At 24.2% G+C, this 22,158-nt stretch overlaps 1 protein-coding gene across 1 annotated transcript in view; it reads right to left on the minus strand.

Annotated features, from left to right (window-relative positions):
• The window catches only part of LOC142239078 (kelch-like protein 17), a 115,469-nt gene that overhangs the window by 12,304 nt on the left and 81,007 nt on the right, over positions 1 to 22,158 (minus strand). Inside the window, exons 3-4 of the mRNA XM_075310841.1 lie at positions 18,107 to 18,317; positions 7,089 to 7,272 (exon numbers count right to left, since the gene is read on the minus strand). Coding sequence (XP_075166956.1) covers positions 7,089 to 7,272; positions 18,107 to 18,132 — 210 coding nt within the window. The 5' untranslated portion in view covers positions 18,133 to 18,317. The remainder of the gene's footprint in view (positions 1 to 7,088; positions 7,273 to 18,106; positions 18,318 to 22,158) is intronic.

The following is a 22,158-nucleotide window of genomic DNA, read 5'->3' on the forward strand; positions in this document are numbered from 1 at the left end:
GTAAAGTTAGTGGTATCACCTGCGGTATCACTGAATGGTCCAAGTAAGCCTAAAATATAGGGTTGCCACTAAATCTAACCTAACCTAATCCAATATAAGACACAACACACTGTGCGTAATTATTTTGTTATTACATCACAAATAAATTTTTAAGGTCCTAAAGGCCAATGTCTAATAAAACCAAACCTATTACGAGCAAACATCCTCAATGGTCAATTTGTAGTTTAATTACCCCATAGGGATTTTGTCATGCATGTTTAAATAATCGGTATTTGCAACTCTACCCAAAGCTTTAATAATTTTTTTCCATAAAGAAGACGTAACATTTTATTTAAATCTTAAAGAGATTAAATGACCATAAAAATAATTAAAGTCTTCTTCTTTACTATGCATAGCCTATGCAGATGTCAATTAGTTGGTATTATGTCTAGGAGTACGTACATGGATGGCTTAGAAGGATTTTTATGGCAAAGCCTATTGGGGTTTTAAATGGGCTTTAGTTGTCAGCCAAGACTAACAAGAAGCCACTGTTCTTAGAGCCGGGAGCATAGGGAGGCATTGCGCCTAGTAAATAAAACAGCAGTGAAAATCGTAATGGGTTCCTCAAATGTGTTTGACTTTTGCATGACCCTATAAAGCTATAAAGCAGACAAGCTGACATCCACAACCATAAACATTTTGTCAACCTTTTTTGTTTGTTTTTGTCAACTCAAGAGTTGTAGGCAAAATGTCTAGTCCAACTAAACATTTGTCACTTTGGCCATTAGTGCGTCTGTCCCTCCGTTCGTCCGTCCGTCCGTCCTATCCATTTATACGAACTCTACTGTGACATAGATGACACTTCCCTTAGTGGGCATATGGAGAAAACAAGCGATATTTTTTGTATTCTAATGGAATTACGGGGTCTGGTTGGTGTTTTAGGTTTTCTTGGCATTATTGCCTATGTATCCGCCTGCCACCCATCCATCCATCAACCAAAACAAAATGTTATGATGATAGGTGCTAAAACAAAATAAACATCACAACCATCGACATCATACCCCCTTATCACTAAGCCGGTCTATGCTCATGATTTTCGTATAGACTATATGCAAGAATTTCCAGCCGGTACTGAAGGTTACAAATATCCCAAGGCATAGGCGACGACATATGGTAGGAAAATGATTCCTATGGACATTGGATGGGGAAAGTAAGTTGGAAAAAAGTCAATAAACCCTACATGGATGTAGAAGAACTGTATGTAAGACTAACCCATTCCAACAATATGGGGACACTCAATCACACATTAACAAATTTCTACGAAAATAAAATGAATTCCAAGCACAATGGCTACATTATAACAAATTTTGTCATAGAAAATTTCACAAGGGGAAATTTGTCGTCACTATGGCGCCCGAGCAGGGACCTAAATAGATAATTAGGCTGAATTAGAAGGATCGCCAAAACGTTGCAGCAGAAAGACCAGAACATTGCATGCCTCTTGCGCCTATAGACTGCACAAGGGGAAACTTGTCATTGCAATGGCGCCCGAGCTTGAAACTGAGTAAATAATTAAGTCGAGTCAGAAGGAACGTAAACACCTCACAGCAGAATGGCCATTGAGTTGCGCGCCTGTGGAGAGAGTTTGGGCTAGATATTTTAAGTAATTTCAAGAAACTGAAGAGGCGCTTTGGTCCGTTCATTGGAGCAGAGCATAACATAGCGATTTTCTATAAAAATTTTATTTGTATTAAATTTTCTATTTATAAAATGAAATATTCTATTAAAAAAATTTTCTATAAAGTTTCATTGGTATGGAAATTTCTATAAAAATTTCATTTGTATGAAATTTTCTATAAAAGTTTCATTAGAATGGAAATTTATTTAAAAGTTTCATACGAATAAGTTTTTATGTAGAGAATTTTATTCGTACGAAATTTTTATAGAAAATTTGATCAGAATTAAATATTTCTAGAAAATTTCATCGGAATTAAATTTTTATAGAAAATTTCATACTAATGAAATTTATAGAAAATTTCATACGAACGAATTTAATCGAAATTCCCATGAAATTTTCTTAAAAAATGCCATTCATTTCATTCCAAAAAATTTCGTATGAAATTTTCTATAAAAATTTCATACCCATGAAATTTTCTTTAAAAATTGTTTATTAAAAAAAAATTCCCATTCTCATGAAATTTTCTATAAAAATTCCATTCTCATAAAACTTGCCATAAATATTTCATTCCCATGAAATTTTCTATAAAAATTTCAAACCCATGAGATTAAAAAAAAAAAATAAAATTTCATACGAAAAAAGTTTCATTCGTATGATTTTTTTTATAAACATTATGATCTCATGGATTTTTTTTTTACAAATATAATTCTTATGAAATTTTCATAAAAATTTAAATTAAAATGAAATTTTTCAAAAAAAATCTATAAAAATTTCATTCCGATGAAATTTTCTATAAAAGTTCATTCCGATGAAATTTGTAATTTTCTATAAAAATTTCGTATGAAATTTTCGATAAAAATTTCATATGAAATTTTTATTACAGTTTCGATGGAATTTAAAAATTTCATTCACGTAGAATATTCTATAAAAATTTCATTCCCATGAAATTTTCTATAAAAATTGCAGTCCAGTGAAAGACATTTTTATAGGAAATAAAAATGTCTTTCCCATGAAATTTTCTATAAAAATTTTGTATGAAATTTTCTACAAAAATTTTGTATGAAATATTCTATAAAAATTTCGTATGAATTTTTTTTAAAAGTTTCATATGAAATTTCCTATAAAAATTTTATATGAAATTTTCTATGAAAATTTCATATGCAATTTTCTATAAAATTTCGTATAAAATTACAAAAAAAAAAAATCATTCATATGAAATATCATTGCCATGAAATTTTCTATAAAAATTTCTTTATATGAAATTAGCTATAAATATATCTTTCTATAAAAATTTCATTCCAATGAAAATTTCTTTAACACTTTCATTCCGATAAAATTCTCTATAAATATTTCTTACCATAAAATTTTCTATAAAAACTTCATTCGAATGAAAGTTTCCAAAAAAAAAAATCATTCCGATGAAATTTTCTATAAAAATTAAATTCGAATGCAATTTTCCATAAAAATTTCATTCATAATTTTCATAAAAATTTATGAAATTTTCTATAAAAAGTTCAATCCGATGAAATTTTCTATAAAACATTCATCCGATGAAGTTTTCTATAAAAATTTATTATGAAATTTCGTATGAAATTTAATCATTTTATTCCCGTATAATTTTCTCTTAAAATTGCATACCCATGAAATTTTCTATAAAAATTGCATTCCAATGAAATTCTCTAATCATGAAACTTTCTATAAAAATTTCGTATGAAATTTTCTATAAAAATTTAATTTGTATGCAATTTTGCATAAAAAGTTCATTCATAATTTTCATAAAAATTTCATTCCATTAAAAATTTTCATAAAAATTTCATTCATATGGAATTTTCTATAAAAAGTTCAATCCGATGAAATTTTCTATAAAAATTTCGTTTGTAATTTGAAATTTTCTATAAAAATTTCGTTTGTAATTTGAAATTTTCTATAAAAATTTCGTATGAAATTTTCGATAAAAATTTCGTTTAAAATTTTCTATAAAAATTTCGTATGAAATTTAAAAATTTGATTCACATAGAATTTTCAATAAAAATTTCATTTCCATGAAATTTTCTATAAAAAAATGAAATTTCCTATATAAATGTCTTTCCAATGAAATTTTCTATAAAAATTTTGTATGAAATTTTCTATAAAATTTCGTATGAAATTAAAAAAAAAAATCATTCATATGAAATATCATTGCTATGAAATTTTCTATAAAAATTTCTTTCGTATGAAATTAGCTATAAATATTTCTTTCTATAAAATTTTTATTCTAATGAAAATTTCTTTAACAATTTCATTCCAATGAAATTTTCTATAAATATTTTTTCCATGAAATTTTCTATAAAAATTTCATTCCTATGAAATTTTCTTTAAAAATTTCATTAATATGAAATTTTCCATAAAAATTTCATTCGTATGAAATTTTCTATTAAACTTGCACTCGTATGAAATATTCCATAAAAATTTCATTCGTATGAAATTTTCCATAAAAATTTCATTTGTATGAAATTTTCCATAAAAATTTCATTCGTATGAAATTTTCCATAAAAATTGCATTCCTATGAAATTTTTCATAAAAATTTCATTCCTATGAAATTTTCCATACAAATTTCATTCATATGAAATTTTCTATAAAAAGTTCAATCCGATGAAATTTTCTATAAAACATTCATCCGATGAAGTTTTCTATAAAAATTTATTATGAAATTTCGTATGAAGTTTAATCATGTTATTCCCGTATAATTTTCTCTAAAAATTTCTTACCCATGAAATTTTCTATAAAAATTTCGTATGAAATTATCTATAAAAATTTCGTATGAAATTTTATATAAAAATTTCGTATAAAATTTTCTATAAAAATTTCGTATGAAATTTTCTATAAAAATTTCGTATGAAATTTTCTATAAAAATTTCGTATGAAATTTTCTATACAAATTTCGTATGAAATTTTCTATAAAAATTTCGTATGAAATTTTCTATAAAAATTTCGTATGAAATTTTCTATAAAAATTTCGTATGCAATTTTCTATAAAAATTTCGTATGAAATTTTCTATAAAAATTTCGTATAAAATTTACTATAACAATTTCGTATGAAATTTTCTATAAAAATTTCCTACGAAATTTTCTACAAAAATTTCGTAAGCAATTTTCTATAAAAAGTTCGTATCAACTTTTCTATAAAAATTTCGTATGAAATTTACTATAAAAATTTCGTATGAAATTCTCTATAAAAATTTCGTATGCAATTTTCTTTAAAAATTTCGTATGAAATTTTCTACAAAAATTTCGTATGAAATTTTCTACAAAAATTTCGTATGAAATTTTCTACAAAAATTTCGTATGAAATTTTCTATAAAAATTTCGTATGAAATTTTCTATAAAAATTTCCTATGAAATTTTCTACAAAAATATCGTATGCAATTTTCTATAAAAAGTTCGTATGAAAGTTTCTACAAAAATTTTGTAGATAATTTTCTATGAAAATTTCGTATGTAATTTACTTTAAAAGTTTCGTATGAAATTTTCTATAAAAATTGCGTATGAAATTTTCTATAAAAATTTCGTATGAAATTTTCTATAAAAATTTCGTATGAAATTTTCTACAAAAATTTCGTATGCAATTTTCTATAAAAAATAATTTTCTGTGAAAATTTCGTATGTAATTTACTATAAAAGTTTCGTATAAAATTTTCTATAAAAATTTCGTATGAAAGTTTCTATAAAAATTTCGTATGAAATTTTCTATAAAAATTTCGTATGAAATTTTCTATAAAAATTTCGTATGCAATTTTCTATAAGAATTTCGTATGAAATTTTGTATAAAAATTTCGTATGAAATTTTCTATAAAAATTTCGTATGACATTTTCTATAAAAATTTCGTATGAAATTTTCTATAGAAATTTCGTATGCAATTTTCTATAAAAATTTCGTATGCAATTTTCTATGTTCGTATAAAAGTTTCTACAAAAATTTCGTATATAATTTTCTGTGAAAATTTCGTATGTAATTTACTATAAAAGTTTCGTATGAAATTTTCTATAAAAATTTCGTATGAAATTTTCTATAAAAATTTTCGTATGAAATTTTCTATAAAAATTTCGTATGAAATTTTCTATAAAAATTTCGTATGAAATTTTCCATAAAATTTCCTATGAAAGTAACAAAATATCATTCGTATGAAATTTCATTGCCATAAAATTTTCTATGAATTTTCGTATGAAATTTTTTATACAAATTTCATATGATTTGTTCTATAAATATTTCTTTCTATAAAAATATCACTGCAATGAAAGTTTCTTTAAAAATATCATTCCAATGAAAGTTTCTTTAAAAATATCATTCCAACGAAATTTTCTGTAAAAATTTCATTCCATGAAATTTGCTATAAAATTTTTATTTGCTTTAAAATTTCTTCAAAGTTTTCATTCATACGTAATTTTCTAAAAAATTGTCATTTGTATGGAAATATCTTTAAAATTTTCTTTAAAAATTGCATACTCATCAATTTTTTTTATTCCGATTAAAGTTTCTTTAAAAAGTTTATTTAAATGACATTTTCAATAAAAAAATATAATTTTCTAAAAACGTTCGTATGAAATTTTCTATTATAATTTCATATGAAATTTTCCACAAAGATTTCGTATAAAATTTTCTATAAAAACTTCGTATCAAATTCATTCATACGAAATTTTCTATAAAAATTGTATTCGTATGAAATTTCCTATAAAAAATTTATTCCAATGAAATTTTCCATAACAAATTAATTTCAATAAAATTTTCTAAAATAAAGTTCATTCCTATAAAAATGTCTACAAAAATTTCATTCCGATGAAATTTGTTATAAAGATGAAATTTGAATGAAATTTTCTACAAAAATATTTTATTTTTACGGAATTTTCCACCTTTTCTTGGTTTTTCCCACTGTGCTTAGATTATAACACAATCTGTTACTTTCCCATATAGCCCCCAGAGAGTGAAAGACTATTACATTTGTAGCTGTGGGCCTTTGGGTGGTTTCTATAGACTCGAATTCCATAAAAAATATCCAAATGGCAAAAAAGAAAACGAAAACAAAAATAAAAACAAAATTCGCGTCTTCATGTCTGGCACGTATCGGAACTAAGTGACAGTGTATGAAGACGACCATGGTGACGTTGATGATGAGGTGTTGATTATGATGATGGTGTCGATGTCGATGAAGTTCTTCCTTTTATTCTGAGGTGTTTATATGAAACTTTTTTTCCGATTATCTATAGATTACCGGCAAACATGCTGTTATGTGTGGATTTCTTTTTTGGGGATTTATTTCCCAGCGAATGTATATCATGGTCATGTTTTGGCGGTATTTGGGAATATTTCCGGATTACTCTTTAGTATTACAAATGCCATTACACGTATGGGTTTTTCGTTATTTCTATGCTTAGGGTCATCGTATCCTACATTACCTGAGCATTGGTTCGCATTTGGTTTATCGCTGCAAAGGAGGCCACACAATGTCCAGGATTTTGATGATGGGCCTGTGGTAGAATTTCTTCATTTGGTCCCGGTGGGCTAAGATCACTGGGTGTTTGTGTTGAATTGTTGCTGGTGGTGGTAACATCTTCACTATTGGCAGTGTTGTCGGTGGAACTGAAATTGAAATTAGTGGAATTCATTATTAAATTGATTTCGTAAATTATGAATTAATTAAGAAATGAAAAGGCCATAAAAATGTTATAGGATATTTTCTATAGAATTAAAAGGTTGGCAAAATTTTCTATAGAAATAAAATGTTGACAAAATTTTCTATAGAAATAAAATTTTGACAAAATTTTCTATAGAAAAATTTTGAGAAAATTTTCAATAGAAATAAAATTTTGACAAAAAGTTCTATAGAAATAAAAGTTTGACAAAATTTTCTACAGAAATAAAATTTTGACAAAATTTTCTACAGAAATAAAATTTTGACGAAACTTTCTATAGAAATAAAATTATGCAAAATTTTCTATAGATATAAAATTTTGACACAATTTTCTATAGAAATAAAATATTGACACATTTTACTATAGAAATAAAATTTGGACAAAACTTTCTATAGAAATAAAATGTCGACAAAATTTTCTATAGAATTGAAATTTTGACAAAATTTTCTATAGAAATAATATTTTTACAAACTTTTCTATAGAAATAAAATTTTGACAAAATTTTCTATAGAAATAAAATTTGGCAAAATTTTCTATAGAAATAACATTTTGACACAATTTTCTATAGAAATAAAATTTTGACACAATTTTCTATAGAAATAAAATTTTGACAACATTTTCTATAGAAATAAAATTTTGACAAAATTTTCTATAGAAATAAAATTTTGACAAAATTTTCTATAGAAATAAAATTTTGACACAATTTTCTATTGAAATAAAATTTTGACAAAATTTTCTATAGAAATAAAATTTTGACAAAATTTTCTATAGAAATAAAATTTTGACCAAAATTTTCTATGGAAATAAAATTTTGCAAAATTTGGTATAGAAATAAAATTTTGACAAAATTTTCTATAGAAATAAAATTTTGACCACAATTTCCATAAAAAAAAATTTTGACAACATTTTCTATAGAAATACAATTTTGACAAAATTTTCTATAGAAATAAAATATTGACACAATTTTCTACAGAAATAAAATTTTGACAAAATTTTCAATAGAAATAAAAATTTCACAAAATTTTTTCTAAAAATAAAATTTTCGCAGAATTTTGTATAGACATAAAAATTTCAATATAAAATTTTGACAAAATTTGCTATAAAAATAAAATTTTGACAAAATTTTGCTACAGAAATAAAATTTTGACAAAATTTTCTATAGAAACAAATTTTTGATAAATTTTTTATACAAATAAATTTTTGATAAAAATTTGTATAGAAATAAAATTTTGTCAAATTCTTTATAGAAATAAAGTTTTGAGAAAATTTTCGATAGAAATACAATTTTGGTAAAATTTTCTATAGAAATAAAATTTTGACAAAATTTTCTATAGAAATAAAATTTTGACCAAACTTTTCTATAGAAATAAAATTTAGACACAATTTTCTATAGAAATAAAATTCTGGCAAAATTTTTTATAGAATAAAATTTTTACAAAATTTTCTATAGAAATAAAATTTTTACAAAATTCTCTATAGAAATAAAATTTTTACAAAATTTTCTATAGAAATAAAATTTTGACAAAATTTTTTATAGAATAAAATTTTTACAAAATTTTCTATAGAAATAAAATTTTGACAAAATGTTTTATAGAATAAAATTTTTACAAAATTTGTTATAGAATAAAATGTTTACAAAATTTTCTATAGAAATAAAATTTTTACAAAATTTTCTATAGAAATAAAATTTTTACAAAATTTTCTATAGAAATAAAATTTTGACAAAATTTTCTATAGAAATAAAATGTTGACAAAATTTTCTATAGAATTGAAATTTTGACAAAATTTTTTATAGAAATAAAATTTTGACAAAATTTTCTATAGAAATAAAATTTTGACAAAATTTTCTATAGAAATAAAATTTTGACAAAATTTTCTATAGAAATAAAATTTTTACAAAATTTTCTATAGCATTGAAATTTTGACAAAACTTCCTATAAAAATAAAATGTTGACAAAATTTTCTATATAATTGAAATTTTGACAAAATTTTGTATGAAATAAAATTTTGACAAAATTTTTTTTAAAATAAAATTTTGACAAAATTTTCTATAGAAATAAAATTGTGACAAAACTTTCTATAGAAATAAAATGTTGACAAAATTTTCTATAGAATTGAAATTTTGACAAAATTTTTTATAGAATAAAATTTTTACAAAATTTTCTATAGAAATAAAATTTTTACAAAATTTTCTATAGAAATAACATTTTGAGAAAATTTTCTATAGAAATAAAATTTTTACAAAATTTTCTATAGAAATAAAATTGTGACAAAATTTTCTATAGAAATAAAATTGTGACAAAATTTTCTATAGAAATAAAATGTTGACAATATTTTCTATAGAAATAAAATTTTGACAAAATTTTCTATAGAAATAAAATTTTGACAAAATTTTCTATAGAAATAAAATTTTGACAAAATTTTTATAGAAATAAAATTTTGACCAAAATTTTCTATAGAAATAATATTTTGACAAAATCTTCTATAGAAATAAAATTTTCATCAAAATTTTCTATAGAAGTAAAAGTTTGACTAAATGTTCTATAGAAATAAAATTTTTACAAAATTTTCTATAGAAATAAAATTTTTACAAAAATTTCTATAGAAATGAAATTTTCTATGGAAATAAAATTTTTACATAATTTTCTATAGAAATAAAATTTTGAAAAAATTTTCTGTAGAAATAACATTTTGACAAAAATTTCTATAGAAATAAAATTTTGACAAAAATTTTTATAGAAATAAAATTTTGATTAAATTTTCAATAGAATTTTGAAAAAAAAGGTTTCTAGTCCAAATGTTCTATTTGGTATGCCGAGGAATACAAATCCTCTGTTTTTTTTCTTTTCATTAAATTTTGACGATTCTCTGTGCTTCTTTATTAATACAATGTAAAATAAACGGAATTTCATCCAAACGTTATTTATTATACTGAACCTATTTCGAAAAATTTGGCACAAAAATCGCCAAATTTATGAAAGTTTCTCCACCAAATCCTCAAGGCCCCAACTAAAATAATTTCATTCGTATCCGCGACCAAATATCCTCAATTTAGAGGAAAAAATTCCCAATACTGGCAAAAGCTAACCACAGTGGCTCCCAATATATTGTAGAACATAAAGTGACAATAAAATATTTAATACAATTTTCATGAAGCAATTTGAAAATTATAACAAGGGTCATTGGGGCGTATATTTATATTAAAAGTAATCATACGCTTAGATGGTCACATTAAAAATAATCATACTCCCCTGTGTACTTAAAATGAGATATATTTAATAATCCTGGTCCATAAAATAATAAGACATGAACTGATATTGTCACAAAAAGCTTCATGGAAGTGGAAATTTTATGAAAAATGTCGAGAAACGAAATTTTAGTAAAAAAAAAGTATGACAATGGGAAACAAAATTTCCTATTAGCAAAAATATTATAAAAAAATTAAAGAGAATAGAATTACGGACTTTTCTCGTCCCCTAACACCTATTTGAAAATTACAAGTATGTTCACTAGAGCATTTTTTATACCATCCACCATAGGATAACACATCGAAATATTGCTCTAAGACCCCATAAAGTATATATATTCTGGGTCGTGGTGAAATTCTGAGTCGATCTAAGCATGTCCGTCCGTCCGTTTGTTGAAATCACGCTAACTTCGGAACGAAACAAGCTATCAACTTGAAACTTGGCACAAGTAGTTGTTATTGATGCAGGTTGGATGGTACTGCAAATGGGCCATATCGGTCCACTTTTACGTATAGGCCCCATATAAACGGACCGCCAAATTTGGCTTGCGGGGACTCTAAGAGAAGCAAATTTCATCCGATCCCCAGATTTGGTTTGCGGATCCTCAAAGAGAAGCAAATTTCATCCGATCCGGCTGAAATTTGGTACATGGTATTGGTATATAACCATGCAAAAATTGGTCTATATCGGTCCATAATTATATATAGCCCCATATAAACCGATCCCCAGATTTGACCTCCGGAGCCTCTTAGAAGAGCAAAATTCATTCTATCCGGTTTAAATTTGGTACGTGGTGTTAGTATATTGTCTCTAACAACCATGCAAAAATTGGTCCATATCGGTCCATAATTATATATAGCCCCCATATAAACCGATCTCCAGATTTTGTTTTCGGATCCTCTAAGAGAAGCAAATTTCATCCGATCCGGCTGAGATTTGGTACATGGTATAAGTATATGGTCTCCAACAATCATGCCAAAATTTGTCCATATCGGTCCATAATTATATATAGCCCCCATATAAACCTATCCCCAGATTTGACCTCCGGAGCCTCTTAGAGGAGCAAATTCATCCGATCCGGATGAAATTTGGTACATGGTGTTAGTATATGGTCTCTAATAACCATGCAAGAATTGGTCTATGTCGGTCCATAATTATATATAGCCCCCATATAAACCGATCCCCAGATTTTGTTTTCGGATCCACTAAGAGAAGCAAATTTCATCCGATCCGGCTGAGATTGGGTACATGGTATAAGTATAAGGTCTCCAACAATCATGCAAAAATTGGTCCATATCGGTCCATAATTATATATAGCCCCCATATAAACCGATCCCCAGATTTGACCTCCGGAGCCTCTTAGAGGAGCAAAATTCATCCGATCCGGCTGAGATTTGGTACATGGTGTAAGTATATGGTCTCCAACAACCCTGCAAAAATTGGTCCATATCGGTCCATAATTATATATAGCCCCCATATAAACCGATCCCCAGATTTGACCTCCGGAGCCCTTTAGAGGAGAAAAATTCATCCGATCCGGTTGAAATTTGGTACATGGTAGTAGAATATGGTCTCTAACAACCATGCAATAATTGGTCCATATCGGTCCATAATTATATATAGTCCCCATATAAACCGAAACCCAGATTTGACCTCCGGAGCCTATTAAAGGAGCAAAATTCATCCGATCCGGTTGAAATTTGGTACGTGGTGTTAGAATGTGGTCTCCAACAAACACGCAAGAATTGATCCATATCGGTCCATAATTATATATAGCCCCCATATAAACCGTTCCCCAGATTTGGCCTCCGGAGCCTCTGGGAGGAGCAAAATTCATCCGATCCGGTTGAAATTTGGAACGTGGTGTTAGTATAAGGCCGCTAATAACCATGCCAAAATTGGTCCATATCAGTCTATAGTTATATATAACCGATCCCCAATCACACAAAAATAATCTACCAAAATTTTATTTTTATAGAAAATATTGTCAAAATGTTATTTCTATAGAAAATTTTGTTAAAATTTTAGACATTTTTTTCCAAATTTTACATTTATAGAAAATGTTGTCAAAATTTTATGTCTATAGGATTTTTTGATATTTAAAATTCTCGACCCCTAATATCTATTTGAAAATTAGTAGAAAGTTCACTGGAGCGTATGTTTTGTTTTAAAAGTAATCATACGCTAAGATGGTTAAAAATAAAAATAATCATACTCCCTTGTGTACTTGAAATGAAACGTATTCGCAAACTCTGGTCTATAAAAAATATTATAGAAACTTTCACAGGTATAAAAATTTTATTCAATAAAACATTTAATAAGGATGAAATTTTTTGTAGCAAGTAATTGAGCTTTCATAGAAAATTTTATGGTTGAAAAATTCTGTAAAACTCATACGAAAAATTTTTTGATATTTTTTTTTTGTTTTTTGAAAATTTAAATCTTTATAGGACTAATTACGTTATGTGACTCTTTCTCCTTATCAATTACAAAATACGACGCCCACTAAAATTTAACCATTTAAAGTAAAAATATCCTTGTGTTGGTCCTTACAGATTTTAATGTTAGTCATAAAAGTTTGCAAATTTAGTTTGATTGCTGTCATAAATATTTATTTTCACTTCTCGTATACAATCACATCACCCTTGAGCCACTTTAGCAAACGAAAATTATGGGTGGCTCAATTTCCAACAACAATGTTTGCAGTTTGTCGAAGCATAAGAAGAAATCAATTGGAGAAATTGCTGTTCCGTTCATTATCCAAGCTTTTTATGAGGCAATTAACCTTATTCTGTTCGGTGTAGTGAGAGCAAGGGGGTTGATTTTCCTTTTTTGCTTTTTGCAAAATGACCCAAATTGCATTCATTCAGTGGAGTGTCCTTATCTGAAATGGCACTAAGCTAACAAATATCCCACAATACCCCCACAATACCAACCCAAAATGGTCATTTGGAAAGTCATCAACACATATGCTGGCTAGGGGGTGGATGATGACGATGATGATGAAATCACTGTTTGTACACAGAAAGGACACAACTACCAGATGTAGTCAAATACCACACTAACCCACACCCTCTACACTCTCTTTTGTATAGACCTATACACACACACATGCACACATCGATAATGACTGCTACAATGAATGCGTAAATAAATGCATGAATGTCATGTAATGACACTGAGTTAGTTTTCCACTCCTTTGGTCCTTTTTTTCTTTCGTATTCCCTTTATATATCCTCCATCAAATTCATGAAGTAATGCTGATGATGACATCAAAGACGCCAACAAGCCGGACAAATTGTCTAGAGTTCCTTGAGGTTTCCTTTCAGCTATGGTTATGCTGTCTGGCTTGTCGTTGTCCTTGTCGCGACAATGAATATGAATGGAGTCTGGGCTAGAATAGAATAGAAATGATCCCAATCCTTTGGTGCAGTTCCAGTCACATGGGATGTTCATAGTTTTTGTTGACAATGTTAACAGGGAATGATGTGCTATGCAACCACGGTTGCCACAGTTGGTAGAATTCTACCGAAAATTGTAGAATTTTTAATGTTTGGTAGAATTCTTGACGATTTGGAAATTTTGCAAACTATTCCCCTCCAAACTAAGTGGTACTACACAAATTTCTACAAAACATAAAAAAATTGACAAAATTTTCTATAAAAATAAAATTTTGACAAAATTTTCTGTAAAAATAAAATTTTGAAAAAATTTTCTATGGAAATAAAATTTTGGCAAAATTTTGAAAAAAATTAAAAACAAAATATTGACAAAATTACAATAACATTTTGACAAAATGTTCTATAGAAATAAAATTTTGACAAAATTAAAAAAAAATTAAAATAAAATGTTGGCAACATTTTTTATAGAAATAACATTTTGGCACATTTTTCTATAAAAATAAAATTTTGAAAAAAATTTCTATAGAAAAAAAAATTTGACAAAATTTTCTATAGTAATATAATTTTGAAAAAATTTTCTATATAAATAAAATTTTGACAAAATTTTCTATAGAAATAAAATTTTGACAAAATTTTCTATAGAAATAAAATTTCGAAAAAAAAAAAATTCTTTAGAATTATAATTTTGACAAAATGTTCTATTGAAATAAAATTTTAACAAAAATGTTCTACAGAAACACAATTTTGACAAAAGTTTGTACAGAAATATAATTTTGACAAACTTTTCTTTAAAAGTCGAATTTTGACAAAATTTTCTATAGAAATACAATTTTGACAACATTATCGCTAGAAATAAAATTTTGAGAAAATTTTCTATAGAATTAAAATTTTTACAAAATTTTCTATAGAAATAAAATTTTGAAAAAAAAATTCAATAGAACTATAATTTTGACAAAATGTTCTATAGAAATAAAATTTTAACAAAATGTAATATAAATATAAATATGTAAATATAATTTTGACAAACTTTTCTTTAAAAATAGACTTTCGACAAAATTTTCTATAGAAATAAAATTTTGACAAAATTTTCTCTAGAAATTATATTTTGAAAAAATTTTCTATAGAAATAAAATTTTGACAAAATTTTCTATGGAAATACAATTTTGGGAAAATGTTCTATTGAAATAAATTTTGAACACAAATTTTCTACAGAAATAAAATTTTGACAAAAGTTTGTACAGAAATATAATTTTGACAAACTTTTCTATAAGAATAAAGTTTTGACAAAATTTCCTATAGAAATACAATTTTTACAAGATTATCTATAATAATAAAATTTTGACAAAATTTTCTATAGAAATAACATTTTGGCAAAATTTTGAAAAAATTCAAAAATTAAATATTGACAAAACTTACATAAAATTTTGACAAAATTAAAATAACATTTTCACAAAATATTCTATAGAAATAAAATTTTGACAAAATTTTCTATAGAAATAAAATGTTGACAAAATTCTTTAAAAAATTTAAAATAAAATGTTGACAAAGTTTTTTCTAGAAATAACATTTTGTTTAAAAATAAAATTTTGACAAAATTTTCTATAGAAATAAAATTTAAAAAAAATGTATAGAAATAAAATTTTGACAAAATTTTCTACAGAAAAAAAAATATTGACAAAATTTTCTATAGAAATAAAATTTTGAGAAAATTTTCTATAGAAATAAAATTTTGAGAAAATTTTCTATAGAAATAAAATTTTGACAAAATTTTCTATAGAAAGAAAATTTAAAAAAAAAATTCTATAGACCTATAATTTTGACAAAATGTTCTATTGAAATTAAAATTTAACAAAAATTTTCTACAGAAATAAAATTTTTACAAAAGTTTGTACTGAAATATAATTTTGATAAATTTTCTATAAAATAAAATTTTGACAAAATTTTCTATAGAAATACAATTTTGACAAAATTTTTGATAGAAATAAAATATTGACAAAATTTTCTATAGAAATATAATTTTGACAAAATGTTTTTTAGAAATAACATTTTAAAAAATTTTCTACAGAAATAAAATTTTGACAAAAATTTTCTATAGAAATACAATTTTGATAAGGTGTTCTGTAGAAATGCAATTTTGAGAAAATTTGCTATAGAGGAATAACATTTTGACAAAATTTTCTATAGAAATAAAATTTTGACAAAATTTTCTATAGAAATAAAATGTTGAAAAAAATTCTATGGAAATAAAATTTTGAGAAAATTTTCTATAGAAATAAAATGTTGAGAACATTTTTTAAAGAAATAAATTTTTGACAAAATTTTCTAAAAAAATAAAATTTTTTAAAAAAATTCCATAGAAATAAAACTTTGACAAAAATTTCTATAGGAATTAAAATATGATGAAATTTGCAATAGGAATGAAAATTTTACAAAATTTTCTATAGGAATAAAAATTTGACAAAATTTTCTAAAGAAATAAAATTTTCTATAGAAATAAAATTTTGACAAAAATTTCTACAGGAATTAAAATATGACAAAATGTTCTATATAAAAATAAAATTTTGACAAAATTTTCTCTAGAAATAAAATGTTGACAAAATTTTCTATAGAAATAAATTTATTTATTTATTTAAGGCAAGATTTACAATCATAATAAATTATGAAAATAAATATAAAAAAATAGGTGCTAACAACAAAGGCTTTTGACCTATAGAAATGAAATTTTGAGAAAATGTTCTATTGAAATAAAATTTGAACAAACATTTTCTATAGAAATAAAATGTTGACAAAAGTTTGTACTGAAATATAAGTTTGACAAACTTTTCTATAAAAATAAAATTTTCTATAGAAATACAATTTTGACAAAATTTTTTATAGAAATAAAATTAAAAAAAAAAATTCTATAGAAATAAAATTTTAACAAAATTTTCTACAGAAATAAATTTTTGACAAAATTTTCTATAGAAATAATATGTTGACAAAAATTTTTTATAGAAATAAAATTTTGATAAGAGTTTCTTTAGAAATGAGATTTTGAGAAAATTTACTATAGAAATAAAATGTTGAGAACATCTTTTGTAGAAATAAAATTTTGAGAAAATTTTCTAAAGAAATAAAATTTTTAAAAGTTTTCTATAGAAATAAAATGTTGAGAAAAATTTCTATCGAAATAAAGTTTTGAGAAAATTTTCTATAGAAATAAAATCTTGAGAAATTAAATTTTGACAAAATTTTCTTTAGAAATAAAATTTTTAGAAAATGTTCTATTGAAATAAAATTTCAACAAAAATTTTCTATAGAAAAAAATTTGTACTGAAATATAAGTGTGACAAACTTTTCTATAAAAATAAAATTTTAACAAAATTTTTTATAGAAATAAAATTTTAAAAAAATTTTCTATAAAATATCATTTTGACAGAATTTTCTATAGAAATAAAATTTTAACAAAATTTTCTATAGAAATAAAATTTTAACAAAATTTTCTTTAGAAATAAAATTTAGAGAAACATTTTCTAAAGAAATACATTTTTTAAAAAAATTTCCATAGAAATAAAACTTTCACAAAAATTTCTATAGGAATTAAAATATGAAGAAATTTGCTATAGGAATTAAAATTTGACAAAATTTTCTACAGAATTAAAATTTTCTATAGAAATAAAATTTCGACAAAGTTTTCTATAGAAATAAAATTTTGACAAAATTTTCTATAGTAATAATTTTTTTTGGCGTTTTTTTGGTAAATATTTCTCAAAATTTGTGTTCATTATTTTTGGGCTCGAGTGGCAACAGTGTATGCAACCCCCTTTATTTGATTCATCATTACTCATACTTTCCCCAATGGGAAAGTATGGTTTGTGGTTTGGTTTGATGATGTCCTCGATGGTTTTTTTCAATGTCTACATGTAGTCTTAGTTTTCCTGAGATCTTTTGTGTGGTTTTATATAAAAAGTTATATGTGGCATGTATTTATGGCCCTCAAGTAAAATGGTTTAAGGTTTCAAGGATAGTTCTTTGTAAAGAGATTTTCTCCTTGGATGTGTTGGAATGATATTCGTTATAATCCACTGTGATTTGAAAGTGTCTTGCTTTAGAGTTTAAATGGATTATTTTTATCTTGGAGAGAAATACTCACAGATTCGACTTAACCGGCAGAAACATGATGGTGCTTAACTTTATTTGTATCCTTTGATCCAGGGTAGCAGATTTTGTTTTTCACTTTTTCTCTTTAAAAACACATTTGCTTGAGTTTATGGTTATGGTGCTGGGTTTTTTGTGCTAAACTTGCTGCTAGGCAATGCTTTCCACAATCGATCAGTCTTCCAAATAGAGCAAGATTTGGCAGCCTGCAAAGAAAAATACGAGAAAAAATAGTTAATGGGATTTGTGAAAAATATATTAGAAGTGTGGAGTAATAAATCTTAGAAAAAAACTGGAGGTATGCTCTTCCAAATGGATTACTGAAATTAAAAAAAAATAAAATAAAAAATTAATTACAAAATTAATGTTTCTTCGGCACATTCAATAAATTTTGTAATTTTTGTAATTGTCAATTAATCGAAAATAATCTCTTAAAATTTTAAGAAAAATTTAATAAAAATGAACCAAATTAAGAAAATCTTATTTTGAAGATGTCGATCAAATTTTTGTGGTTAGTGCAACAAAAATGTTTTTTATTCGAAAGAAATGTGTTATATTGCATTTTTTATGTCAAAATTTTATTTCTATAGAAAATTGTGTCAGCATTTTATATCTATAGAAAATTTTGTCTAAATGTTATTTCTATAAAAAATTATGTCTAAATTTTATTTCAATAGAAAATTTTATTAAAATTTTATTCCTATCGAAAATTTTGTCAAAATTTTATTTCTATTGAAAATTTTGTCAAAATTTTACTCCTATAGAAAAATTTGTCAAAATTCGATTTCTATAGAAAATTTTGTCAAAATTTTGTTTCTATAGAACATTTTTATCAACATTTTATTTCTATAGAAAATTTTGTTAAAATTTTATTTATATAGAAAATTTTTTATCAAAACTTTATTTCCATAGAAAATGTTGTCAGAATTTTATTTCTATAGAAAATTGTGTCAACATTTTATTTCCATAGAAAATTGTGTCAACGTTTTATTTCTATAGAAAATTTTGTCTAAATGTTATTTCTATAGAAAATTTTGTCAAAATTTTATGTCTAGAGAAAATTTTTGTCAAAATTTTATGTCTAGAGAAAATTTTTGTCAAAATTTTTTTTCTATAGAAAATTTTTATCAAAATTTTATTTCTATAGAAAATTTTGTCAAAATTTTATTTTTATAGAAAATTTTGTCAAAATTTTATTTCTATAGAAAATTTTGTCAAAATTTTATTTCTATAGAAAATTTTGTCAAAATTGTATTTCCATAGAAAATTGTGTCAAATTTTTATTTCTATAGAAAATTTTGTCAAAATTTAATTCTATAGAAAATTTTGTCAAAATTTTAGTTCAATAGAAAATTTTGTCAAAATTTTATTTTTATAGAAAAATTTTGTCAAAATTTTATTGCTATAGAAAATTTTGTCAAAATTTTATGCTTATAGAAAATTTTATGCCTATAGAAAATTTTTGTCAAAAATTTCTTTCTATAGAAAATTTTGTCAAAATTTTATTTCTATAGAAAATTTTGTCAAAATTTTATTTCTATAGAAAATTTTGTCAAAATTTTATTTCTATAGAAAATTGTGTCAAAATTTTATTTCTATAAAAACTTTTGTTAAAATTTTATTTCTATAGAAAATTTTGTCAAAATATTATTTTTATAGAAAATTTTGTCAAAATTTTATTTCTATAGAAAATTTTGTCAAAATATTATTTTTATAGAAAATTTTGTAAAAATGTTATTTTTATAGAAACATTTTGTCAAAATTTTATTCCTATAGAAAATTTTGTCAAAATTTTATGTCTAGAGAAAATTTTTGTCAAAATTTTATTTCTATAGAAAATTTTTGTCAAAATTTTATTTCTATCGAAAATTTTGTCAAAATTTTATTTTTATAGAAAATTTTGTCAAAATTTTATTTCTATAGAAAATCTTGTCAAAATTTTATTTCCATAGAAAATTTTGTCAAAATTTTATTTTTATAGAAAATTGTGTCAAATTTTTATTTCAATAGAAAATTTTGTCAAAATTTTATTTCTATAGAAGATTTTGTCAAAATTTTATTTCTATAGAAAATTTTGTCAAAATTTTATTTCTATAGAAAATTGTGTCAAAATTTTATTTCTATAAAAACTTTTGTCAAAATTTTATTTCTATAGAAAATTTTGTCAAAATGTTATTTCTATAGAAAATTTTGTCAAAATTTTAGTTCTATAGAAAATTTTGTCCAAATTTTAGTTCTATAGAAAATTTTGTCAAAATTTTATTTCCATAGAAAATTTTGTCAAAATTTTATTTCCATAGAAAATGTTGTCAAAATTTTATTTTTATAGAAAATTGTGTCAAATTTTTATTTCTATAGAAAATTTTGTCAAAATTTTAGTTCTATACAAAATTTTGTCCAAATTTTAGTTCTATAGAAAATTTTGTCAAAATTTTATTTTTATAGAAAATTTTTGTCAAAATTTTATTCCTATAGAAAATTTTGTCAAAATTTTATACCTATAGAAAATTTTTGTCAAATTTTTCTTTCTATAGAAAATTTTGTCAAAATCTTATTTCTATCGAAAATTTTTGTCAAAATTTTATTTCTATAGAAAATTGTGTCAAAATTTTATTTCTATTGAAAATTTTTGTCAAAATTTTATTTCTATAGAAAATTGTGTCAAAATTTTATTTCTATAGAAAATTTTGTCAAAATTGTATTTCTATGGACAATTTTGTCAACATTTTTTTTTTCTATAGAAAATTACCTCTTACCTCTTAGTTGAAGAGGAATGTTTTGTTAAATCTACCAACATATGAAGGATTCTACCAATCTACCAAACAGTAAAAAAGCTAAAATTTTTGGTAGAATTCTACCAACTGTGGCAACCGTGGTCCAAATAGCGTTTCATATTACGATGAAACCATTTTGAAACACCCAGATGGTAGAAGGCCCATTTAAAAGCTATTTCGGTATTCGGTGAAATCACGGTGGGCTCCAATATTTTAAAGGGTATTACATAAAAATAAAAAATTTATTTGAAGTTAATTTTTTTTCTAGTCCTCCTGTTACGATAATCATAAATCCGTTTTAAAATAATAAGTAGATTCACCGGAGCGTACATGTATATTAGAAGTAATCATACGCTAAGATGTCCTCATTAAAATTACTCATACTCCCCTGTGCACTTTGAATTAGATATTAGGGACTGTAATCAAAATTTAAAAGTCGACTTTTTGACGTTTTTCAAAATTTGGAAAATTCTATTTTTTTCTTTCCCATGCCAACACAATTTTTTTTGTGTTTTGTGTGTGTGTGTGTGTTTTTTTTTAATTTTGGCAGATTTTTGTTACCACTTGTGGCAACTGTTATATCGTTTCGATTTTTTTAAAAACAAATTCGGATCTAAGTCTAGTTTTTTCAGTGTAATGAAACTGATTTCATATGTAAGCACCTATCTGTCTGGCACATCTCTCAAGAAACTAAACCAATACATTGTGTACTGTCAATTCCATCCCTTTTGTAGTTTAGTTAACCATATTTTCCCATTACAAATTAATGCGTAAAACAAACGTCTACCACAGGAAATTGACCAAGCATTTTTGAAGACCACTTTCAAAGGACTCTACATCATGATGGTAATTAGTCTTTTGTCAAGTCCTTTCCTCTTTGCAGAAAACCATAGGATTTTAGAACTAACTAGGTTTGTGGTTTTTTTCCATAGAATACACTGTACTACAAAAATTTTCGGTTTGAAAAAAAAAATGTTTCAAGCTACCCTTGACTGAGCTGGACATATCCAAAGAAGAAATATGCCTTCCTCAAACATGTGTCAAGAACATATTGTTATTTTTGGACGGTGAACTATCGAAATACATTGTCCTGCTACATTGTCCTCACACTGACCATAGAGACGAACGCCAGTGGAGGATTTTATTCCTATAGAAAATTTTGTCAATATTTTATTTCTATAGGAAATTTTGTCAAAATTTTATTCGATAGATAATTTTGTTAAAATTTTATTTCTATAGAAAAATTTTGTCAAAAACTTCATTTCTATAGAAG

The sequence above is a fragment of the Haematobia irritans genome, chromosome 5 (assembly GCF_050003625.1).
Source record: "Haematobia irritans isolate KBUSLIRL chromosome 5, ASM5000362v1, whole genome shotgun sequence".
NCBI classification, from domain to species: Eukaryota; Metazoa; Arthropoda; class Insecta; order Diptera; family Muscidae; genus Haematobia; species Haematobia irritans.